Source organism: Eriocheir sinensis, chromosome 29, assembly GCF_024679095.1.
Source record: "Eriocheir sinensis breed Jianghai 21 chromosome 29, ASM2467909v1, whole genome shotgun sequence".
NCBI classification, from domain to species: Eukaryota; Metazoa; Arthropoda; class Malacostraca; order Decapoda; family Varunidae; genus Eriocheir; species Eriocheir sinensis.
The window spans coordinates 15,906,502-15,932,388 of NC_066537.1; the positions used below are offsets into that span (position 1 = coordinate 15,906,502).

Consider the following 25,887-nt stretch of genomic DNA (forward strand, 5'->3'; position numbering starts at 1 on the left):
CTCTGGAGTAGTGTAATGAACAAATATCCTTGGGTGTTCTGTAGATCATTGGTTATACGACTCTAAGTAAATTAATAGCTTTCCTTCCTACCATTGTATCTTTTTAATTTCATGGTGCTACCTACACATGTACTAATAGTTGTATAATCACACTCTGTCCTGCCTGGGGGTTGGGATGGCATGTTCCTCCCTTCTCCCTTGTTGTTTACCTGCAACAATAAACTATCAATCAATCAATCAATCAAAAAACTAATCAACTGGAGGACTGCCCACAGCACCCAGCACCCGTGACCCAGACCGAGGCACCAGCAGACGACCCAAACAGTCACACGCGCGGCCACAGATTCAAATTTTACGGCCCTAGACTGCCCTCTTCTGCTGCGTGTGTAGGCCTAACCTGATCTGAAGGCAAGGTAGGATATCGGTCTAGTGGATGAGTAAGCCCAGGAGGCCACACAGTGGAGGGAAGCAGCAAATTGTGCGGGTCAAACGAGTGGCCAAACGGGTGGGGTGTTTTGATCCTGTCCATTTAAATTTTCTCCCCGCTGAGTGCAAAGATCTGCCAAAAATATTCGCCAGGTGGCAGTGAACGTTAAACATAATCAAGTTAGTAATAGATATTAAGCAGACAAAACAGGGTAAAACTAGGGAACAACTACTTCTCCCCCTCCACCACCCCAGCCCCCCCTACCCCCCAAGACAAGCCTGGGGAACTGTGGGGAACCGGGGTTGTTGGGGGGAGAAGCCAAAATCACTGAAAAATGGGCTTCCAAAATATCCCTAGAAAAATCCCTAAATTTGGGAAAATTCCCTGTTCTCGAAAGTAAGGAAAATCCCTACCATATACTCTCACATGCGTGGGCTAATCGCTAACCAAGCATACCATCGCTTACCACCCCAAAACAGCCCCGAGCCATGACTCAAGGTCATCCGGGACTCAGGCTGAACAGGCCCGGGCTATACCCGGCCCTCAGCACGGCAGCCGTTGGGCTGCGTGTTCAAAAAAAATAATAACTACGCGTGGTGGACCTGGTCTCACATGCATGGGTTAATCGCTAACCAAGCATACCATCGCTAGCCAAGCGTACCATCGCTAACCAAGCGTACCGTCGCTAACCAGACGTTTGTAGAAAAAATATATGAAGACCTAGTGATGTTTCATAAGGTAGGTAATGAATGCGAGCTATTTTGTGGTGGTCGTCAGCTCGATTAATCCCTGTAGGGAACAGTGGTTTTGGTGGTGGAAGGCCAAATTTATTGCAGTGTGTCAGCATAGCACTTGGCAGGTTACATCACAGTAGATTTAGTTGTTAGGTCAGGTCAGATTAAATGGTTTATAAAAAAAATAGTACATGATACGCTTCGTGCTGGGCCATTGGTTGTTGTCACTGTGGACGGAGGGTGGCAGGTATACTACTGTCATGATATTTTTGTGTGTGTGTTTGATAAAATGAAACTAAATGGTTTGAAGAAGCTGAATTCATTCCTTGTAGAAGCAACAAAGAACCTGTTAGTCAGTCAGACAGTCATTTAATAGCAATTTCACTCAATTAGTTACCAAGTGATTCAGTCATCCAGCCAATCATTCAGTATGCAGCACCTGATGCCATTCATGACCAACTAGCATTCTGTTACCCTGTGTCCCACCCTACAGATGGAGCCCATGACCCTCGGCAGCCCAGTGGGATCCCCAGTGGCAGCGGCCACCCATCCTCCTCCCACCAGCACCAGTGGCAGCACCTTCCTGCCTTCCTACCTCATGGGGGACATCACATCACCTGCTTCAGTTAGTAATTTATGCATTTCATCATATAGAGGCAAACAAGTAACTAAAGGTTAAAAGGAAAAATTGTGCCTGGTTATAAGGAAACGAGCCCAGAAAATTAAAGTGAAAAAATCTAGGCCATATTAAGACCCATTACACTTGATTTTGTCCTTAGTGGAGAGTTCTACTATTTCATGTATGGATTGTCATTCCTCCATAGTTTGTAGGCAACCGTCAGTCTGCTAAAGTCATTAATTTGGGGCACTTATTCTAGTCAGGCAAGTTGCCTTTGAATCTTGCCCCTCAAAAGGATCAATAATTAAGAAAATCTTAGTTTAAAGTGTACACATCAAACAGTTAACATGCACCATACTAAAATCATTCACTCATTTTCAGTAAAACTCAAAACATGTGAAGGACTATGTTTTGTGACTTATTATTATTATTGCTACCTGTCAGAGTGGGCGCCTTGGAGGTGGTGGAGGGACCAGCCCAAACAAGACCACACGACAGTTTTCCTCCCCCTCCATGCCCTCCCCTGGCTCTCCTCAGCCTGCGAAAGATGCCTTCTTCTCTTCCAAGTAAGTGCTCCATGCCATGCAGACATGAATTTCTTGTTATATTTGTTCATCTGTAAATATATATAAACAAAACAAAAATTGAAAAGCAAAAGTAATTAAGATGTAGTTACTATTCATTTGTTGCTTTTTTCAGACTGGGGCCAGACAAGCCAGGGGGGCCGCCTACGCAGGGACTAACAGGTGTGCGTGGACCACCAACCCTTCCCCAGTCACCCATCCCATCCCGTCTTGGCAGCCCCTATGTTGATCAGCGCTTGCTAAGTAAGGTCTTATTTTTTTTTTTTTTTTTTTTTTTTTTTTTTTTTTTTTTTTTTTTTACAACAAAGGAGGCAGCTCAAGGGCACACACAAAAAAAGAAAACAATAATAAAAAAAAGCCCGCTACTTGCTGTTACTGACTATAGCCTTTGTAATGGGTCTCTCCCTCAGGTTACAGACCAGGGGTGAAAATGGTTGTGCAGGAGAGGGACATTTACCACAGTTCAGCTTACACAGCACACATCTCCCAGGCATCCTCAAAAAATTATGTGTCACCTTCTATTGTCCTGGTTCCTATTCCATCACCCTTTTTACATTTTTCTGTAACCTCTGTTCCTATCTCCTATGTTGTTACTGCTACTCTACCACTTCCCTCGCTCAAATACCTGGGATAACTTGCACCCTCATGTCTCATCTGCACCTCCCTTGTACATACAAAATCCTGTGCCCCCCTCGTCCTACTTCCCCAACTGCCTTCACAGCTACATATTTGTCAGCTTTCCCACCCATTTCTGTACCACCTCTAGCCCATCCAGCTCTTTAATTGTCAACCTAATACACTCTTAACCCCTACAGAAGGCTTACTGCAATTCCCTTCCAGATCCCTCTAACTATTTGCTGTACTCTTAGCCTGCTTCCCTGCCTGCTCAGTTCCTTTTTAGTCTTCATTTGTTTATGCAACAACTTATTTTTGGAATAGCACTCAGGGTCTTATTATACAAAGCCATTCTGTTTATGAGGGATTATCATAACATGTCCCATCAACTTTCATGCATTGCCTCAACTTCTTTCCCTCATTCCTCCCATTAGGTATGCCAATTGGTGGATTCAGCACTCCCACTTCTCCCATGATGTCCACCCCAACCTTCAACACCCAAGCCTTCACTCCTTCTAGGGATCCCTCTGGCTTCCTCACCCAAGACTCTCACCAAATGTAAGTCCAGCTATACTGATGCAGACACTTTCACAGAAGAGAGATATGAATGAGAGTAGAAGTATCTGGTAACCTATTTCTGTAAATATGGGCCAATAGAATTATGAGACAGGAATAAGAGGCATAATTTTCTCTCATCTTGTGGACAGGACAGCAGGAGACATACTGGAGGACACATGGGTCACAGTGTTTGGGTTCCCACCAGCAGCCGCATCGTACATCTTGACACAGTTCACCCAGCTTGGCACCATCACTGAGCACCACAACCCAGGCTCAGGGAACTGGATGCATCTTAAGTATATGGTGTGTTGTGGGAGTTGACTTGACATTTTACAAATCTAACCTAAAAGACTCATCATCATTGTCAGCTCAAATAGCATCTCATATATAAACAGGTGATTTGTTAGCTAGATTACTGTGCCATAACTACTTGTCTGTACTCAAGTGATTGTTAGTCGTAACCTGTGAAAGCAAACACCCATTACCTTTATTTCACTCACTTTGCTGTTGTTCATAATGTTCCAGACCAAACTCCAGGCCAGGAAGGCTTTGAGTAAGAATGGCAAGGTGTTCAGTGGCAACATTATGATTGGCGTGGTGGCTTGCACTGACAAAGTAAGTTCAGCACTAACAAACATTTTCCCCATGAACAATTTACTATCTATCACATAGGCCATTATTTGCTCTCTGTATTTCCCTCTCATTTTTACTTTTTTTTTTTACTTGACAATCCTTTTTTTGCATCTTTCCCTTAGTAAATAAAAATAATGAAACTTTGCAGATGGTGACTGGTGACAAGGAGAATCTTTCCACCAATCTGAGTAGCATCATGTCTCCTGCCAACACAAGCCTCTCCGGCACCCCCAAGTCCAGCATCCGGCCACTCACACAAGCTTACCAGACTGTCCATGCAGAGCATGAGGTAACACAATACCTGTAGCTTGCTTAACACAATAAGATGTTGCATATTCTGTGATATACAAATTACTGACTTCATATCCTACATGTTGCCTCTAGAGATAAATAATAAATAATGCATATTACTTGGTCATTTAGCAATTATCTTTCTTATTTGATAAGTTTACTTAAACTGGTTTTGGTTTCAGGTGATACCTAAAGTCAACACTCCCAAGAAGAATGACAGTTTAGTGTCCAGAGCCATGCAACACATATTAGGCATATAGGAAATCATGATTAGTAGACTGTGATGTTGGTCTTATTTTTTTAATTGAATGAATTGTATGAAAAGCAATGGTAACATTGACACTGCATGCTATGCAAGCACACAAGTTGGACTAGACAGCATTTTTGCTGATATGGGTTATGTAATAAGATTATATGGTCCTCTTGTGTAAGACTCAGTATGCAAGTAATGAAAAGCTCATGTATTCATCAATTTACACCCCAGAATGCTTGGGAATGAAAGAGATCAAAATGTATACAAAAACTGAATGCTAACTTTTCTTTTTTCAAGTATTAGTGTCTTAGCTGTCATGTTTTAAACATGTCTTTTAACTGTTGATTGTTACAATAAAAGTTTTACTACAATACTATTTACATTATCAACACCAAGGATTGTAAGGACTCTGATGCACCCCAATCTATTTGCCCCAAACAGAAACTACTTAGAAGTGAAAATAGTGTTAGTCTACAAGGGAGAGAATTTTCCCTGTACATCAGCATAAAGGCATTACTGTTGTATCCCTGAGTGTGGCCCTTCCGTCTTGCTTTATAGGAAATTAAAGATCATTATGAAAAGTTTACAAGCTGAACACTTGCTTATATCTTGTCAAGGCAGCATCAAAGCACCTGGAACTGCTGGCCTCAACCTGTGGGATTCAGATTAAACATAACCATTGCACATTATTTTATTTAATAATATAATATAAAATATATAATCTGTCAGATGACAATACAAAGGTATGGTAGTGACATGTTTCCCCAAGTACTCTTCTTAAATCTGAGACAAACTCTTGAGGTTTCCCTGGAACCCTTGTCTCAACAAATCTCACCAAATGTACAAGAAGGAACTAATTGAAAAAAGGAGGGAGGAACTATATAATAGAAAGCATTAATGTGCTGGAGCTAATGAAAGTGCACCTGACAAGTAGTGTGATCATCCTGCTGGTTCCACTGGTTGTCCCTGAGTGGGATTATCTCAAAATCCACTCACATTTATGAAACTATAATTTTTCATGTTTCTCAAGCATTAACTGACTATTAAATGGATGGTTCAGTTTGCTGCCAGTTCTGAATGATATACATAATATATATAGATAGCCCATAAGACGTTAATTAGAGTTATATTTTTCACACTAAAGGCAACATTCAAGCTCACCATTTTTTCATTCAGTCAATGGGGCTTACTCCCTGCCTATATGTGGCAACAAGGTTGAGCTGAATGCTTTTAGTTCTATTAGAAAATAAATGTAACAGCATCCTCTAGTAGGACAACACAAATCTTACATTTGCTGCAGCTCATTCCCATCTCATCACATTTTACTTCTTTTACTTATACACTAATTACTATTTCATGCTTTTTCTTAATACAACAGCTGAACCACCAGTAGCAACATAACAATCACATGACTTGCTGGGGCCTCTCATAATATAAATGAAAGCATAAAACCCTTGCAACACCTTTAACACATCACAACAAATGGAGAGCAAGCAAACAAAGAGAATGGGAATAAAATTCTAGCAAATACATGACTGATGTACACATATACAACAAATGAGCATTTCCTTCCATTACCACCATCCATTTCAGAGACCTTCCAAAAGCAAATTACATGTTAAGCTACATTTTCAGACTAGTAAAATTATTCACCAGCCCACTACTGATGGTGTTTGGCAGGGTATACACTTTCACATGTCATGGGTAACTCTGAAGAGTGATTTTCTCTTATATAGTGATGAAGTTCTTGCATTCTCTGGATAGATGCACACATCTACCTCTATCATCTAAAGTAACAAGTAAAAAAGAAATTAAGAAAAGTGAAGTTGCCGAGTAAGCAAAGCAAGCAGAGCACATTCCTACAGTTTCATTACTTTGTGTGCCTGTGTGTGTAAGCACATTTATTCTTAACTTAGGCTGAGACGACCCTGCAAAACATGCCATTTGACAGCTCTCGAGTTGGGGATTTTGCAGAAAAATGGTGGCAGAGTAATCGTAATGATTCTAATATTTCAAAAGTAGTACACCAGTCTGCAGCAGGTAGTAAATAAACAGTCAAACCTTGTCCAGGACACAGGACCATTGATGCTCACATTTGCTTCTTGTAATTGTACTAAATATATTGACAGATTGATAAGCTGTGTAGGAATGGCAAAATTATTATTTCTTAAAATGAGGAAATAGTGGCAGTATCCTAAAATGGCAATCTATCAAAACTTAAATCTCATTGGTCTCATTTGACTATGTAAAGTATATCATTGGAGCTTTTTATGTCAGGGACCCCACAAAAAATAGTGCCCTCCTGAAAAACACTTATTGGAATTGCAGGAATATGCTTCACGAGTGTCGTTCGTCATATAATTGTTAGTACACAAAGTGCAACAGGAAGAGCAGGGAGAGCATAAGTACACTCACACAGCTCTTTTGGATAAAAAGAATCAAAGGTTTTTTGTCTCATCAGCTCCCCTCTTACTGAATGTTTTCAGTCTCAAATTCTGCTGCCATGTTCCTTTCTTTTCTATCTTCTATTTACATTTTTATGCCACTCTTCTAACTACTGACTGCGTGCCTCCACCCTTTCTGCAGTCTAGCTGCACAAGACATTCTACTCTAGTTCATCCTATCCTGTCCAGAATCCTAAAGTAAGAGTTAACAAGCATCTTCATTCTTTTATTTCTTTTGCTGGTAAACTCTGGAACAGCCTTCCTTCATCTGTATTTCCTCCTGCTTATGACTTGAACTCTCAAGATGAGTGAATCGAGACACCTCCCAGCTTCTATCCTATTTGTAGGAGCAATACACAGTATCACTTTTTTCATTGCCTTCAAGTATCCCTTGATGAAAAAAAAAAGTTTGAATATCTCACTGGGAATGGCAGAGCATATTCCTGCAGTTTCATTATTTCATGCATGTGCAAGCATTTCTCAATCCTGTGCAAGCTCAGGCCCTGTCATTTTTGTCACCTAGCATTTCAAAAGTTCCTGAGACAGTAGTTGAATAAGTACGGTCAACAATCAAGTGAAACCTGCATATTTTAAGACTTAAGGCACATGTAAAATAAATATACATAGTAAAATAATTAAATAATACTTATGACTTCATGATGACAATTGTGATGGTAATGAACATTCCCACAGGGTGAAGATTGAGCACCATTGTTCATTCACTGACAACCATAAATGAGACTGAATGGTCCTATGGTAGTGTTCAGTGTTTAGTAAGTCGTATAGCCAAGGTGGGCAAAACAGCCTTGACAACCTCATTGTGCATGACAACAGTTTGTATCTTCTCTGTGGAGAATGAGTAAGTACTTTTTATAACCTGTGTAGAGAATATTTTTTCTTTACTTCCTAACAAAATTAAATTTAAGTAGCATCAAATCTTCCTACGTATATCTTAACCCATAAACTGCGCAATTAAGATTCGGGAATAGCTCCTGGGTGCGCAATAAATGGCAAAACAATAACCTGGTGGAAAACAATTTTTAGTATTACAACACCCAAGAGAGACATGTTGAGCACCAAATAGTGCAAAAAAAGTAATAATAATTCACTTAATGTGGCAATGATGGCGGGATAAAGGTTGTGGATATGAGGCGACCTTGAGAGCGCTGGTAGTGACGGGGTAGATAGGATGGTGGCAGAGGGAAGATGACACATGGCACAGTCACGTCTGAACATTCTCTTGCCACTAATTATTCATTCCAGTTACAATAAACAAAATATATCACAGGAAACATCACATTGTCAATTTCGATAATCAACCTCTTGCGCATCATTATCAAGAGGCCAGTCATTAGTCACACCAGCAATATTTCTGTCAAAGTTATGAATGTCTGGCACAAAATCTGATCCATCAGACCAGATGAATGAAGTACGCGTTGTCTCGCGTTTCTGAGGCTCCTGTTCTCCCTCTGCCTCCCCCTCCTCTCCCACACCAGCTGACACCCCTCCCTCACTCAGTTCATTAGCTGAGTCTTCTCTTATACCCCCACTGTCATTTTCCTCATCTTTCTGCCACTCTGAATCATCAGACAGTGATGATGGTGTCAGTGAGTGACTAGGCTAGCTAGTAACTTTCCACACTGTTGGAGAGGCAGCGTGTCTGTGACCTTGAGTGCCTGAAGCATGCTCATGCTTGCCATGCTTCCTCAGACCAGCAGAATCTGATGGTTGAATGCAATCTGAATCAATATCTCTTTCAAATTTGTCTACTACAATCTTTCTCTTTACCAATACTTTCTTTTTACCCCCTCCCATGCCTCCCCCTCGGTCATGACCGCAGGAGCTATATGAGACTGGTTGGCATCAGTAGAAGACATAATTCTACTCCCCATGGCTGCTAAAGAGCAACTAATATGATGATGGTGACTACATGGTGCGAAAGAGGGATGATGTTGCCACACGAGGTTCATTGGTATATACTTTGGCATCGCGGGAAATATAAATATCCACCTTGGAACATGTGTCATCTTAAGATGCCTGGCGCAGTCTAACTCATAGCATCTTGAGATGTCTGGCGCAGTTTACGGGTTAATAAAAAAATAAAAAAATAAAAGTTACCTACAGATAAATTTACACATTTTTTCCTAAAAGGTAAAAAACTAAGTTCTAAGGTTATCTTGGCAGCAGCAAATATAACACTATAATACAAGACCCAACAATAATTACAAGTCAACAAAAGCTGGACTTATTCATTAGCTGGGTTTATTTCAACAGTCTTCACCATTGGCAGTATAAGATTTCTCTGGAACATGACTGCTAACAGTTATAACTCTATTAACAATGAAACATATCAGTTATTGTCAGCAAGTGGAAGATACCACTTCAGGTCAAAGTTAACTCTTTCACTTCACCAAAGTAGCAATAACTGTTTATAATTTTCTAAAGGAATGAAATGAGATAAAATATCCGCAATACCAGTGTGAGGCTGAACCACCTTGAAGCTTCATTCATTGCTTTGTTAATTAAGCCAAAAAAATAATATAAAAAAATAAAAAATCTCAATTTTTTTTCAGAATATGATGTGTATTTTTAATTATCTTATTACCGCTTTTCTTTAAAACTGCCTAATCTTAACTTTCAAAATTCAAATGCAGATAATTGTTATGAATTTCTAATGCACCAATGATTCTGAGACAACACCCTGTAAAGTTTAAACAATCTCCACTTTAGGATAGAAGATGCATGATGGGATGCACGACTCAGCACTCATGGCTATCATATCTGCTCTCTCTTCTTTTGATGGAACTTCTTTGGCATTCAGTAAAGCCAAATCTGTCTGCAAGAATCGTGAAGTATCAATAGAGGAGACAAACTGAGCATTGTTGTGAACACTCTTTACCTCTGTATCATGATCCACATGACATAAATCCCTGTGTGGATCAATCACATGATTAAAGAGCTAGCCAGCTAAGACCACATAGCTCTTCCAGGGTTACAAGAGAGCACTACCTCTCTCATTGAAAAGCAGCTGTGAGCTGGAACTGAACTCACAACCTATCAGTTGCAAGCCAAGCATCATATCCACTGTGCCATCGAGCCCAACCCATTTATAGACTCAGAGGTAAAGATGGCCAAAACACATCAGAGAAGCTTCCACTGCTACTCTTTGACCTTCAACCTTGCAGCACACTATTCAAAAACAATTGTGGAGCACAGAGCTGCTCCACATAACTTACCAGTCAAGGATGGATTGACAGAAAGCAAATACTGAGGACCAGCTGCTTTGACCAAGATTTGAACTCAGATTCTTGGGCCACTTAATCTCAATTCCCTTTGGCTAAAACACGTCCGCTGATTTGGGGTGGCTAGCACCTGACCATCTGCCCAATAAGGCAGGGTAGCATCCCACGGGTTAAAAATTGCTCTATTTTTTTTGATGCACCAGAAAGTGGATACAGGGTTTTCTGGGAACAATAATAATTAATATTAAGTATTCTTACACTCCAAATAAGTTTTCTTATATCAAAAGACTTTAAAATAAAAAATCCATATATATACACTAACCATAAAAAATCTTTTATTTTTTATTTTTATAAAAAACAAATAATCTAGTCTTCCACTGAACAAGAAAACACTAACTCTGAAGTCACTATCACAGAAGAGCCCGTTTCCCCTATGGTGTGGAAGGCAAATTGACCAGTCTCAAGTGTTGATCTTTGGTAACTTGTTAGTTTTAAACTGGTTCATTAATTTTCCAAAAAAATAATAAATAAATAAATAAAAAAAAAAATAAAATAAAATCAAACATTGAGTTATTCGAAATAGATGATCCTAATATTAGATTTAGAAAAATCCTCACTCTGTCAAGATTATCACCTGGAAGCCTTTCTGCTACTGCGCTACACAGTGCTGCACTGCTAGAGGGCCGGCCTGAGCCTCTTCACAGCCTCACTGATGCGGTTTGGATCATAGTCTGGCCAAAAGTTGGGGGTGAACCTTCCACTATCCATGCCAAAGGGAGCCAGAAGGTGACGGTTGTATTCATAGAGCCTGAAAATGAAGGTCTCTCTAACTATCTATCATGAAAACAAATTCATGGAGTCATCCTTATAAAATTATTTTTCTACAAATTGGCAGGTTTGCTCCTCATTGCCGAAGTTTATCTCCCCCCCTCATTAAAATCTTGAGAGCTTGGTCATCAATCTCACGTAAGCTCCCTCAAAGTAAGATTCCTAAGCCAGTAAATTGGTAACTGTCAAGAAGATAAACAAATAATAGCTAGAGAAAGGTACATAGAGACAATATTGAATTTGTTGTGGGTGGAGGCAAGAGATTTCTCCCCTTGCAAATAAGTCCTTACCTATTCCATGTGAGTCTAGCCAAGAACCTCCAGTATGAGGGCTTCATGTGATGTAATTCTGTAGTTGATACATGGAAGAGGTATCCAGTGGAGATGGCGTAGAGAAGTTCCACTGAGCCAGGGATGCGTGGCAGGTAGCCGTACTTGCAGCCTTTTGCATACAAACTCTAGGGGAAGAAAAAGTCAGCTGTATGTGACATGCTTAAATGAGCTCCTTCATGAAAAAACAACCATCAAATTATCATCTATCACATCTAACCCATGTATACAGAAAGGCTGCCCCAATATTATTACAAGAAATTTGTTCTGATAAGGAGAAAGGCCAATAATTTTCCACTTAATAGCTTACCTCCACCACCTTCCACATGGTGTATAGTGCAAGTGAAGGAGCTGAGTAGAAGTACATGGAGAGGCCAGCAAGTGCCCCCGCTACAGCCCCATGTCCAGCCTGATCCTGACCGTGCCACCACCGCCCAGCGCAGCACGTCCCCTGCATGTGCAGCATAATTAGTGGTGTTACAAGGAAGCCACGAACACAGCATCTCATCTTTACATAGTCCTCAGCCCACCCCTGAAGCCATTTCACACCAGATGTAATGCTAACTATGCTGCAGGAGACTAGCATTGCTTCCTATTTTGTGTGTTGTTTTTGGTGGGTCATTCACAACACCTACACTGCTACATACCCAACAAGTGGCATCAGGTAAAACTCCATAACAGCTTGAAGACACTTAATATTTCTGGCCATAGCTTCCCTCAGGCATGAATACTAAGGCATTCGCCTGAGGTGAAGGAAGTGACCTCTTTCCACCAGACCCCATTATGGCGACCCTTCAGCTATGTGTGTGTGGATACTATTTGGCAATGAGGATGAAAATCAAAGGTTAAGCATTTAGGCATCACTTTCAATGTGAATCTTGAGTATATATCTGCAGCATACTTGGCATACATCACATTAACCCAGTAGCAGTGGGGGATCATGTTTCTTAATGGTCCCTCTAAGCAAGAAAAATGAGAAAAAATCACCCCTCACACAAACCATTTCATAATATATATCAAAGCATTTGTGATCAGATTATGTATCATCTATTTTGGGGGGTTTATATCATGGCACAAATTTGGCCCATCACTGCTACACGGTAAAGCCACAAATTTGGCCCGTTGCTGCTACCGGGTTAAGTGTGAAGTGGCCTTAGATATTGGCCCAAACACAAGTCTCATCACTATTATAATGTTGTGAACAAGCTGACCTTAAAGAATGAAGTAAACCACGCCACGAAGAGTCCAGCCTCGATATTATTTTTACTGGTGAGGAGAGGAACCAGCTTCTTTGGGGCCCTCAATACTCTGCCGAGGGAGGTGACTAGCCGGAATGACAGCTGCAGCAGGAACCCCTGGCCAAACCCTTGCACACCTGTCTGTCAACATCACAACAATGACCCAGTCTTCAGGGGATAGGTTTCCTAATTTGTATGAAGTGTTGCAATTAAAAACTAAAAAAATAAATAAAATAAAAAAAAATAAAAAATAAAAAAAATATGAAGTTTAAAATGGACTACAGGTTGAGAATCCCTTATCTGAAATTTACACCACAGAGCACACAACACGCGGTAATCACAATGAGTAACGAGTGAAGGTGTTACTGTGACAACTGCTTGATTTATAAATGCTTATAAATAATGTTTTCAACTTGAAATATAACTTTGGGAGTGAGAAAAGCCAATTCCTTTATAAAATGATGAGATATACACTCTTTGAGAGGCATGAGAAGTGTGAGCGGTATGATACATTTTCCCAACAACACCAACGCCAGGGACTGTCAGACCTCCCTCCTCTATCCTTCCTTCCTCTTTATTCATCTTCCTACTTCCTCTTCATCCATTCATCCATCCAGATCTAGATTTGTTCCTCCATGGGGGGACCATGGGCCTTTGTCGGGTGACAGCCCATGAAGAGGGAGCCGACAGATCGACTTTATCGGCTATCACCAATCAAAAGTTGGCTCTGTCGACGAGGATTGGCGGGTCGATCTATGCCCTTCTCATCCCATCTGTTTTTTCTTATCTTACCTTCCTTACTATCTAAAGCATTCAGCAGATATAGCAAGACAGTCTTAACTTTCCTTCATTCCTCCATTCCTGTCTGCCTCTGCCCCATATTTTTCTTTGCTTTCTTCCTGTCTCAATCCTCCATATCTTCTTTTTCTTCCCCTTAAGGGGAGAGTCAATATGCATGAATCGCTCTGATTTTTATGTTGCATCATTTACATCAACATTAGACATTGACCCCATTCTTGTCCCCATTTTTCTGTGACTTAGAGACGTTATAATATGAAATGTTTCTTCGTTAGATTTTTCATTTCAGCTTTTGAATTTGTTTTATGATGTTGTTGTGTGTTTTTTTTTTGACTTTTTTTGACCAAAAAAATAATAATATAAAATTAAAACAGAAAAATATAAAAAAAGAAAGTATTCCTCTGCCTTTTAGTCTTTGTTTCATTGAAATCAAGCTAAAAATAACTTATGTTTTGAGATATGGGCTGATAAAGTTTATTGATGGATCGTGATGCTTTTTCAGGTTTACTATGAGTTTTTTTATCATCTTCAATTGTATACCTACCAAATATATTTTTTTCACAAAGTCATTTTTTTTATATTTTTGGGGTCTCCAAACCGGACTCCCCCCTTAAGCATGTTTGTAGATAATATGACATCGAAAAGCAGTTACCTTAACGTAAATGTGAAGCAAACAACAAAAATAGGTTCCCAGATTATGATTTAAGTTTACCTTAAAAAAAATTAAAACCTATAATTTAAACATAACGCCTTTATCACTTAACCCCTTCACTCCGGCAATGCCGACGTCGGCGTCTGACAGGCGTCCAATGGCATCATCTTATGGAAATTGTTAGTCCTCTTCTAAACCTCTTAATCCTCTTCCATTTTCTCTTAATCCTCTTCTAAACCTCTTAAGAGGAAATGTAAGAGGATTAAGAGGAATTTAGAGGGGGATTGAGAGGTTTAGAAGAGGATTAATCCTCTTCCATTTCCTCTTGACCCTTTCCACACTGTGACGCTGACGTCTGCATCACGGATGGAAAGGGTTAAATGTAAAAAGCGGTAATAAAGTAAATATGGTTTTAGAAACGTTATAAATAGCCACTGTGTCTTATTATGATGGAAAAAGGAAGAAAATGGGAAAAGAGAACGGGTTGTTTTGTGGAATTTTCCATTTGTGATGTGTCATGTCAGCATTCAAAAATCTTTTAGATTTGGGAGGTTTTCGGATTTTGGAAATTTGGATAAAGGATTCTCAAACAATATATCAATTGACACTCTATAGTTTGATAATGGCTAGTTTCAATACCTCAGCTCAATTATTGAGAGCAGCTTTATTCTTGATGTGTGATATAATTGGAATGGTGTGTGTGTGTGTGTGTGTGTGTTGTGCAGCATGGCTTGTGAGGTACACTGGCAAACAGACCATCATGACCACTAGCAACTCACCCAAAGGAAGTGTAGCAGACAACCCGCTCGGTGTGGACAGGTGTGGTGTCTGCCGGTGAGTGCTGCCAGCAGCTTCTGGTGCTGCAATGAAGGCCTCTCTCAGGTGAAATGGTTATGGATATCATATGCAGTAACAGCAGCAGCCATTATGAATCCATTACAGAACAAAGGATTTACAAAATGTATTCCACATTTATCTGTATTATTAGTGTATTTTATCCAACTGGCAAATGTTCTAGATCATTTATTCAGATTCCATGTATAATATATTAAGTTATTTTGAATTGATATGTAAACAATAAAAATACCATAAATGATTTACATGTACTGCAAGCTTATAACCTCATGTAAGATATCTAGCAAAAGAACTTAAATCATCATTTTACTACACCCTGGCATGAATATCTGTCTGATCTAAAAGCTACAATTTATTTTCTTTTTTGTTGTTATGAATTTTAGGCACATGAAAGGTTTGTTTGCAAGTGTGACCGTAATATGTCAAAGAAGAATTTACAAAAGTTTTCAAGTATGCATCACAATCATAATATACATTTAAGGCTTGTAGTTCCCAGACAAAAGGATAGTTTTATATATTAACAATAAAGGAGGCAGCTCAAGGGTGGAAAAAAAGGTAGAAAATAGGCTCATTTTAGTGCTGCTCCTCAGAGTAGCTAAAATAAAGGGTCAGATTTGATTGTAAAAGCATTTTAATACTCCACTCTTGAAACTTAAGACATAGGAAAGTGGAAATAAAACACAGGAAGGCTGTTCCAGAGTCTACCAGCAAAGGGATGAAAGAATGAGGATGCTGATTAACTTTAATATAAGGGATTTGGATAGCCTAGGAATGAGCAAGAGTAGAAAGTCATGTGCAGCAGAGCTTCGGGAGGAGGGGAGGCATGACATTTAGTAAGTCCAAAAGAGCAGTCAGATGGAAATATCGATAGAAGATAGAAAGAGAAGCAACACTGCAGCAGAATTTACAAGGTAGAAGACTGTGGGAAAGAGGACAGGAGATGAGGTGAAAGGCCTTCAACTCTACTCTGTTTTAGTTAGGAAGAGAAGGTGAAGTTCAAAGAAGGATAGATGATGTTCCATTGAATGGTAATTAGGGCAAAGACTGCAAATGTTGCAGAAGTTAATGTAGAGAAGGCTTGAGAAGCTAAAAAGACAATTCTCTGGGCCATTACTAGATGTGTAGTCCAACTTGGGGATGCAAATGACTGGAAAGATTGATTTGGTAACTATTAGTAAATGTAAAGGCACCTCTAGAAAACATTAGAATGTAGACTTACAACTTGTGATCAAACTGTGTGACTTACCCACACCAGAGGTTCTGGGGAAGAGATAGTGTGATGGACTTTTTCTTGACGTTGTGTGATCATCAGCCCAGACTCTTCCTGTCCAAGGAACAGCCTAATCCAGAGATAAAAAAGTGGTTGCTGCACCCTTTTGCTCTTCTAGTAAACAATAATGAATATCACACAAAGAAACATGCAAACAATCTACAACAATAACTCAATGAGAAGGATACATATAATTTCAAACTTCATTATGTTTTGTTAAATAATCCTTGATATGGTCCATCCTCATACTTAATAAAACTGTGGGCGACATTTTGCCTCACAAAGTATAAAATTGCAAAGTAAATGCCAATGAGAGCATTTAGGTGTTGACGGGTATACTGTGAACATCTCATCCACTTTGTAAACTTTCCCCATTCATTTTAGTTATATTACACACCCACACTTACGTGTACTTGTAAAGCATCAACAACACTTACTGCAAAATAGAGTTGATTAGTTGACTGATGGGAGCCTGTGCTCGGAAAGAGTATCCCAAGACAGCCATGGCAGCAGCAAACACAAGTACCTCACCCCGAGGAATGGGCCGGGCATAGCCATGGCCCACGGCAGAGTTCCACAAGCACTCTGAGGCCTGGGAACAAACCAGTCACTAGTCAGTTGTCAATATTCCTGGACTCCATTCACTTACCACGTATGTAATTGTGTAAAATTTGATCTCATGCAAAACCTGACCTCCTCAAGACTGTGATGTATTTGGTTGAGGAATAAACTTAACCTCAAGACAAAATATAGTATCAATGTAAAAATCATTACCTTATATTTGACATAGGAAAAATGGTAAAAATTATTAAACTTTTACATGAGTATGTGCAGTACTTTATCAGTGCCACTCAAATACTATAGCCGTTCCCTGAAAGATGCAATGCCAGGGTTGCAATATAAATATTTATAAGGCATTCCAGTACAGTTTGAGGAAAAAGCACAGCTCTGCTGACCACATTGGTAACGTAGATGGAGAGCATCACTCGCCGCTCTGGCCGCTCCACAAAGATTGCCATGAGGCTGCCAATGAACCCGGGCAGGAAGGAGGCTGACAGGAAATTGAAGTGATGCAAAATGTGCCTGAGGGTGGGAACATGATGGTAAATGGTTTACTTCATGAAGAGCATAAAATTCTGACATGTATAGTAACTAATAATAATATGCATATTCCTTCTATACCCTTCTGGGTTCTCCTAGTAGGCCTCCCTATTATGGATAAAGGAAAGAAACTGACCTGACAACACAGAAGGAGCCAATATAACCAAAGGCATTAACGGTCAGGAAGCAGACAGACGTCAAGTAGTCTTTCAAAAGTTTTCTTCCAAACTTGAGACTAATTTTTCGAGCATTTACAAGACCAGTCAGCTGTAGAGGAAAATGGCTGTAAATTACCAACATATAAGGCATGCAAACACTGATATGTGTTTGAAATGTAATAAATTAAGAAATATCAAGGAAAATCTAGCCAACACACTGAAAAGTTATATTGATTGTATCTAATAATATTTTTTCTTTTCCTCTACTTACTATGCCTAGAATGATCAGTTTTACATCAAACATTGCCAAATGAGTGTACTTTTATAACAATCTTATTTTCAACTGCTTCCACTATCAGAAAATTTACACAAAGGTATTATATCTATTTTTTTCTAATTTGTCACAACTTAAACAAATACTTAAGTACAATGAGGAAGGAGAGGCCACACACCAGGTAGACAACACCATATATCTTTAGGCTCTCAATGAAGCCAATTATGCCAATTTCAAAAGAGACTGTAGAACACGAGTGATTCCAGGTGTGACCCAGCTCATAGCAGCTGTATGGCAACATCTTGCTGAAGCTCCCCATCCTGTCCTGCTGCTGGCTGGTTCTTACCACTCTATAAAAGCACCTGTGGTGAAGACAATAATAGCCTCTGAGACATTTGCCCTTTTGAGTAGGTCATTTTTCACCACTGTAATGATACTGGGTCAAATACATGGCATAGGAACTAAACACAAGATTCAGCAGTCACTGCACAATAAGATACCCACTCAGCCTCATTCTGTACACTCAATTCTTTACTTTGAATGAGATGCAAAGGAAATTCCTTTGTTATTACAGTAAAGGAAGTAGCTCAAGGAAAAAAAATCAAACACCAAAGTCACAGCATTATTACTCTGCATTATTTGAGTATTACCAAGACTCATGTTCCCAAAAAGCAGATTTAAGCAGGAAAGGGTTTAAGAAACTACTTCTCTAAATCTTACAGGCCTGTGAGAGAATCTGACATTGACATGCTCTCTGTTCAAGTGCATAATGATTATCACATTTCTATTAGTAATTGTTATCTCCCATAATACTGTACAAATCTTATCTCTGAACTTCTGTTCATCATGTGCGGGTCAACAGACCCTGATAACCTGTCATCTTATAAAGTTAATGTTTATGAATATAACCATGAGTGACTGCTACTCAATACTGCAAGATTCTGAAAGCTCACCAATATGATTTTCTTCTAAAACCTGCCCTCAATAAAGTTTTGAGTGTTTTCAATGAATTTTTACTTATTTTTCTTTGGAAATTAGTTGTTTGTAAGTTATAAACAGTTTTAGAACAGACAAACCACAACCAAAATAACTAACTTATACTAGATTGTAATATATAGCTGCACTAAATTACTAATCATATCAGCAACTTAAACCAACTAGGATAGTAACCCGACCCCACCAGCTGCAGCGGCCAGTCATAACAGAGGTGCAGACTGTCACATTCTTTAACTTTTTATATTGAGGAAAATCTTACATGCACATTTTACTTGTATGAGTTTGAGTGGCTTGGAAAGTCACTGAACCCATTGCTGAAGAGATGGCTGGTGGGTTGTTCTGTTTTGGAGATAGTGATTGCTGTGTAACATTCATTACTAATCATTAATTTCTGAGATTTTAACCAAGTGGCCGCGGTATTATTTGAGTGGCAATAGGTTACTATTTTAACAGCAGAAGGTTATCCTTAGCAGTAACAGTAATTTTGGCACCAATAGGTTATCATCCTTAATGATAATAAGATACTATTTTAACAGAAATAAGTTACTATCCTTACTAGAGAAAGATATGTCACTATTTTAGCATTGACAGATAATTATTTTAGTGGTGATAGGTTACTTTTTTTGTGTGGCAATGGAGTAAAAGTGCTTTACCCATAATATGTGGGTTACTATTTTAACAGATAGGTTACTACCCATTTGTTTAGGGTGAGGTTTTGTCAGTTTGAGCTTTAGGAGAATGCGATTGCAATGTGACAAGGCACAGGCTCTGTGGTGGCCTGTTCAGTCATATAGTTATGCTGTAGGTATAATTCTGTAATTATATTGAGGCTCCTATGTTGTGATTAAGTACGGTAATGATACAGGTGGTCAAAGGGGAAAAGTCCTCTGTAGGAAAGTTAAAAATATTTCAACTTTTTATTGGTGACCCTTAGGAAGGCAGGAAGGTTGAGGGGGGCACATCCCCACAATGGGTTAACCATGGCTTATGTCACTAAAGACAGGTGAATATACTTAAGTATGTAACCTCTTTACAGGGAGGCTCCACCTCCTTCGACTTCCCTGATAAAACAAAGTATTTCTGACATGATTGATCTTAATAACCTAAAATTCATTACCTTACATTAAATGTTGTCCTAACACATTTTAGTATAAATGAAATGATCATCACCTAGATTTTCCCTGTCAAAAACTTCCATCTTTTCCCCCAACAAGCTTGGGAACCTACTGGGATGATAAAATAATAATAATACTAGTAATAATAATAATAATAATAATAATAATAATAATAATAATAATAATAACAATAATAACAATAAAAATAATACGTAGTTTTATTTCGACCAGCAGCATTTATAAATAAAAACAATACAAGAAAGAGAATTAAATCAACCGACAAGCAATTATGCTTAAATAATTATCGACCTTATAATTATATAAACGTGTGCATGGCATGCTTATGCAAGGTCTACATGAACAGAAGGCCCACGCACTCTCGACGCATAGATCCACACACATAGGCCGAGCTCTGTCTGACGGAGGTGATGATGGAGTTCCCAGATTGCTCCACACTACTCCTCATACTGTACGCTGCATGGCGACACAGCACAGCCAGACAGTTCATCCCATGCCCGGTAAAGGCAAGGGATAAGCTAGTCCGTCTAGGAAGGTCCACAAGCTGCTTAAGGATGTCATTGTGACAAACCCTATGACGGTTCAGAGAGGCAGCCCTATACCGTGACCACAGTGAGTTGCAGTAGAGAGAGTAGCAGTGGCTCCTGAATAATTCCAGAACTTTCTCAGCAGCATGTTGCTGATGATTGTGAGCTTGGTGGTCTGATTCTTGAATCATCATCCGTCCTTTCCCTGTTGATAATATGGCCCAGGTATGTGAATTTATCCACAAACGTAAGGGCACTCCCATTGAGCCATATTGATGTCTGGTAGTCCACTCTAGAGTGTAGCGGCAGCACTACCATGCACACTGTCTTGGTGGTGTTGTAGACAATATCGTGCATGGCAGCATACACCTGATACATTCCAATAAGGTCCTGCAGAGCCTCCACTGTGGGTGCCAGCAGTACTATGTCATCAGCATAACTCAGCAAGTTGATGTACTTATCATGTAAGTGGCAGCCTGTGCCTGTGTCACGCAGAGTGGCAGTGAGATCATGTGTAGACGTTGTACAGGTAGAGAGACAGGATCCCCCCCTGGCGAATACCATTGACTGTCTTAAATGACAGCGAGGTGGAAGCCCCCCATTTTACACCAAATTCCTGGGTAGTGTACCAGTACATTAAGAGCTTGACAATGTACCCAGGAGTTCCCCTTACAAGCAGTTTATTAAACAGCTTCCAGTAGTTCACTCTGTCAAAAGCCTTCCTGGCATGAAGGAAGCAAAGGTAGACAGGTGAGCCCCTGGAAGTGTAGTACTCAATGATATTCTTCAATGTCCACACACATCTCAGTACTGTGCCCTTTTTTGTAACTGAACTGATAGTCCAGCATGTACAGGTAGGCCTCTAGGCAGTACAGCACTGCCTTCTCAATGACTAGACAAGGCTGTTGCATTGGCAATGGGCCTATAATTGATAGAGTAGTTTTTTTACCTTGCTCTTTAGTTAAGGTTCTATTTGTCTTGACAGAAAACTTGTTTTCGTTTCCTCACCCAATCCCCGCCTTTCCAAGACCCTAAGCTGGGTGCGGGTACAAAAGGAAGGAGGCAGTGGCAGTGAAACTCATGTTTTTAGATCATGACTGCTTTAACTTTGCTTTCTGACATTTTGAAAAACTTGACCTTTACGGGGAAGTAGTCAGAAACTGAACTTACAAACAGCATACTTACGAACACTCTCACGGGGCGTGTGTCTGGTGGACGCCGCTGACAACCTGCCACTGGACACACGAGACAACCATGAACATGCACTATCTGACGGGCGGAGGAGGCAGTCCGTCAGGAGCCATGCCCAGGAATTAAAGCGCAGTCTGCCTCGCGCCCCGCCTGGCACCCCTCCCCGAGGTGAACACCCTCCGCTGCCCGAGCCACCACGACACTACGCCTTACGCAACACCCCGCCCCCACACCATCTGGCACTGCCCCCGCCACTCACCAGGTACACCCAGCAGTGACAGCCTTCCCGGGTCAGGTTCATACAGAGATACGGTGACCAGCCTCCCACCTTCCCTGCATGCTAACCACCCTCGCCCGCCGCCCGCGAGATACTGATTCTGACGGGCCTAATTTTTATCAACACTTCCACGTCTCGCACATAAAGGAGATTTGAGATCACTCGGGTTCTCATGAGTGTTGTTTATAGGTTCATGGTGCAGAAGAAGGGCCAAACTACCCCCAGAGTCATTGAATTACCCCTGGAAATTCCCAAAACTCCTAAGAAAACCGTCAAATATGTGAGTTTGGGGGACGCAATGTTTGAGAATATGGCCCTTTATCTTTTGTTATCATTATTATTATGTAGATAGTAGGGTTAACATTAGTAGTATCAGTAGTAGTAGTAGTAGTGTTCTAAAGAGTGAGTAGTCGTGGTCGTGATCGAATGTGTCGCGTCTTGCGCCGTGTGGAAAGTGCCGTGTCGACAGGCTGGCAGAGCCAAGGCCCCGTTGGATTTGTGTTACGGCTGTAGGGATTTCACAGGCGAGAAATGGATTGGATGCTGTTTGTGCCCTAAATGGTGTCATGTGAAGTGTGCTCATTTGTCTGGAATTAAGCAGGAGAATATACCTAAAATTAATTTAACAGATGAGGCGTGACGTATATCCACCACCTACCTCCACCCCTCCCTCCTACCCTCCTCCTTCTCCCCCATACCTCCTTTCGCTCTCTCTCTCAAGTGATACTAGGGGTAAATCTTTAACAACTCTCTCTCAGTGTACATGAGATGTGAAGCTATGCACACATATGACTTGTCTATAATGGCGGATATCTCGAAAGTATATGCTAAGTATGGTAGGGTGTTTTATGCACACGGCATTTCGTTGGAGGAAGGCGGTGCATGCCGCGCAACTCCCCAGACGGCTGGTAGAGAGATGCCCAATTCTTTCAAGGAGGAGGCCCAACAACGGGGCTGAGGGTGTCGGAAAGAGCCCACTTTTCCACCCCCATGGTAACTGATAGGTCTCGAACCCACGCTCCAACACCCCGCCGAAGCGCAAGGCAGACTCTACCACGGGAGCCCCCCACTACGAAATATAACTTTGATTCATTACTTACCTTTTCAGACTTATCCTTAATTTGTTCTCGATATTCTCTTGGTTAAACATATGGAAGAGTCGAAGTGCAATGACTCCTTTGCCCCCACGCTGACATCATATATGTTGGCAATGGCTGACAGCGCGATGAAATACTCCTTCCTCCACAGGACGTGGATCAGACGTCTCTCAGCACCATGCCCGATACTTACTTTGTTATCTTCTTCACTTAGGGGAGAGCGGTGAGGATTCGGACAGTGGGATGGTCCGGCCATAGCACTTATTGTAAAGTGTATGGGAGTGAGTGCCGGAAGATTTTGTGTGACTGTGCAAAACTTTGTTGCCTTGGCCCTCAAAGGGGCAACCACGCCCTCAGAGCTGTTCTTTTCGATGCAAGTCCGATTTTGTTTTTTTTGCATGGGTTCATATCTCGTGTACTGCGCAGGTGGAAGAGAGAGAGAGAAGGAGGTATGGGGGAGAAAGAGGAGGGTAGGAGGGAGGGAAAGGAAGGGGTGGGAGTATGGGAAGCCAGGTGGAGGATGGTGTTGGATACACGTCACAAATACATCACGCCTCACCTGCTCGAATGTGTAAGTGGCTCACGCAGGTTTTGCCATCACAGTCAAGAGTAAGCGCCATAATTAACCGCATCTGGCAGTGCACAAGTGTCAAAAATTAGCGGAGTGTGTGAAACAATCCGTGCCACAGCACCATGCTGATCCGAGTCTTCGTTTGAAAGATATTTGCGAAAAACGGTATGTCATAGGGTCTGATATGGATGGTAGTTGTAAAAGCTTCTACACAGGAAAAGAAGGCAACAGACATGAAAGATGAAGTCTCCCAGGCATTGAATGGTATTCAAATAACTGATTCAAGATTTACTAATAGAGGTAACATAATCATGAACTTTGATAATGAGAACACAAGGGATGAGGCTGCTCAAAAACTGGAGTCTGTTGAGCAAATTAATACCAAGACTATTATTGAGGCTAACGTTGAAATTGTTGACGGCCCTCGTAGAGCGCCGTTGATGAGGTTTCAGGCCCTGCGGAGCAGGGCCTGAAACCTCATCAACGGTAAACGGTAAAAGACGAAGACAAAATAGAAGATGAAGGGAGATGAAGAAATTTAGAAGTGAAAGTCAGAAGGAAGAAAAGCTGTCAAGAAAACGTACCCAAGCTGGCGTCTCCTTGGTGTATCAATAACAACGTCCACGAATAACTACCAAGGAAGCAGAGTCTGAATTAGTGGGACAGCATAGCCGCTCCGGGTCTTGATAAGAGCGCCACTTGAACCCAAACAGACACACACGTGACGGACAGGTGGGCGCGGCGGGCACACCACACCTGCCCCCCCCCCGGTGGTCCGTGCTTGTAAACTACTTTTGTATACACTGTCACCACTATTATCATTACTCATATCCGGGGAAGAGTAAATAAGTGTAGAAAGTTGAGTCGAAGTGTAAAAGAATGCATGATTCGAACTATTGTCCTATGCGAGGTATGCTTGGAATTATTATAACACGGAGCTATACACGCCTGACCCCATTATTAACACTATGTAGGTAGTGACTAGCTACTCTTATCAGGGGAGAAGCAAATATATATGTGTAGAAATTGTTGTAGGAATGAACTATATTGTCATGTATGAAGTATATGCTTGGAATTATTATAACATATACCCTGGTCCCATTATTATCCCTAGCCACTCATATCAGGGGAAAAATAAATTTGAAAGTTGAGTTGTGTAATAATGAACTGTTGTCCTATATGAGGTACGCTTGGAATTTTAATAACACGTAGCTTACATGCCCTACCCATTAATTATTATCACTAGCTACTCATTCAGGGAGAAGTAAATATATGTGTAGAAAGTGGAGATGAGTTGTAAGAATGAACTACATATCCTTTATGAGGTATGCTTGTAATTCTTATTATAACACGTACATGTCTGGCGCCATTATCACTACTCAAATCCAGGGGGGAGTAAATAAGTATAGAGTTGAGTAAAGTGTAAGAATGAACTATTGTCATGTATGAGGTATGCTTGGAATTCTTATTATAACAAGTAGCCTATAAGTTGATTATATATACTTCAGCATCTTTTTATGTGGAAAGTACTGATTGGCAAACATATCCTAGCTGACATACATAATATTTTACCTGCTTTAGAAAAGGCAGCTGCATGATCTACTGCCTCCATTCACTCATTTACCATGCTGGCGTCCACTAACACCTTTACACACACTCATGGCATGAACACACATGAGAAAGCACTTCCTTTCCACCTAAGTAATAGCCATCAAGCTGCCTTCAAAATTCATCCCTTTATCATTATCATTGTTGCTGAGGCAGTGGAGATCAACGACTTGTTTAGGTCAGCCTACGATTGAAGGTCCATTACATTATACTTGGAGGAGGGGGGGTCTACCCATAACCCCAATTTATTGCTTATATTGCCTTATCAGCTTCTCGATCTGCACGAAGGCCCGACAGTTTCTTATCTCTTACCTGTTGGAGATAGACTAGCTGTCATGTAACTAAGATTAATACACGAATATAAGAGGTAATACACACACTTTCTCTCCAATACACACTCATTCTACTAATCCATTTCACAGGTGGTCTCCCCCTGACACCCTCTGCCTCAATCCTGCCCTCATATACTCTCTTTACAAAGTTATCTTCACATTCTCTTCTCTTGTCCAGTCAGTCTCAGAGCACCATGCTTCATCCATTCAACTATTCAACTGTTCGCTCTCCGTTACACCCTCACCAACCTC

General features: G+C 40.6%; 2 protein-coding genes across 11 annotated transcripts; one reads left to right on the forward strand and one right to left on the reverse strand.

The window, feature by feature from the left end:
* The first annotated feature begins 254 nt into the window (after positions 1-254).
* Positions 255-5,085, forward strand: LOC127005153 (nucleoporin NUP35-like). 2 transcript variants are annotated; one of them, XM_050873790.1, is made up of 9 exons: positions 255-413; positions 1,655-1,786; positions 2,225-2,346; positions 2,480-2,607; positions 3,414-3,537; positions 3,687-3,840; positions 4,063-4,152; positions 4,319-4,459; positions 4,644-5,085. In XM_050873790.1, exons 2-9 carry the CDS (start codon positions 1,655-1,657, stop codon positions 4,719-4,721), a joined length of 969 nt encoding a protein of 322 aa, XP_050729747.1. In that variant the 5' UTR covers positions 255-413; the 3' UTR covers positions 4,722-5,085. The 2 variants fall into 2 exon arrangements, with proteins under 2 accessions (XP_050729747.1, XP_050729746.1); XM_050873789.1 differs by lacking the exon at positions 255-413 and adding an exon at positions 744-1,165.
* On the reverse strand, positions 4,754-24,408 carry LOC127005151 (transmembrane protein 135-like). Of its 9 annotated transcripts, XM_050873780.1 has the most exons (12): positions 23,128-23,469; positions 18,082-18,265; positions 17,608-17,738; positions 17,327-17,453; positions 16,808-16,962; positions 16,347-16,440; positions 15,025-15,105; positions 12,769-12,936; positions 11,868-12,008; positions 11,519-11,685; positions 11,035-11,208; positions 4,754-5,366 (listed from the first exon to the last, which is right to left on the reverse strand). In XM_050873780.1, exons 1-11 carry the CDS (start codon positions 23,175-23,177, stop codon positions 11,076-11,078), a joined length of 1,431 nt encoding a protein of 476 aa, XP_050729737.1. In that variant the 5' UTR covers positions 23,178-23,469; the 3' UTR covers positions 4,754-5,366; positions 11,035-11,075. The 9 variants fall into 9 exon arrangements, with proteins under 9 accessions (XP_050729737.1, XP_050729741.1, XP_050729736.1 ...); XM_050873784.1 differs by lacking the exons at positions 4,754-5,366; positions 23,128-23,469 and adding an exon at positions 24,280-24,408 and having other exon boundaries at positions 5,393-11,208; XM_050873779.1 differs by lacking the exon at positions 4,754-5,366 and having other exon boundaries at positions 5,393-11,208; positions 23,128-23,465.
* Between the last annotated feature and the right edge of the window lie 1,479 nt (positions 24,409-25,887).

What these genes read in the sequence shown, in the direction of transcription:
- LOC127005153 (XM_050873789.1), top strand. An exon ending in GATGCCTTCTTCTCTTCCAA is followed by an intron (nt 2,347 to 2,479) that starts GTAAGTGCTCCA and finishes TGCTTTTTTCAG; the next exon opens with ACTGGGGCCAGACAAGCCAG. An exon ending in GGATGCATCTTAAGTATATG is followed by an intron (nt 3,841 to 4,062) that starts GTGTGTTGTGGG and finishes ATAATGTTCCAG; the next exon opens with ACCAAACTCCAGGCCAGGAA.
- LOC127005151 (XM_050873780.1), bottom strand. Translation starts at nt 23,177, where the DNA reads ATGTTTAACCAAGAGAATATCGAGAACAAATTAAGGATAAGTCTGAAA. An exon ending in CCATCTACGTTACCAATGTG is followed by an intron (nt 16,963 to 17,326) that starts GTCAGCAGAGCT and finishes GTTTGTTCCCAG; the next exon opens with GCCTCAGAGTGCTTGTGGAA. An exon ending in GCTAGACTCACATGGAATAG is followed by an intron (nt 11,209 to 11,518) that starts GTAAGGACTTAT and finishes CTTCATTTTCAG; the next exon opens with GCTCTATGAATACAACCGTC.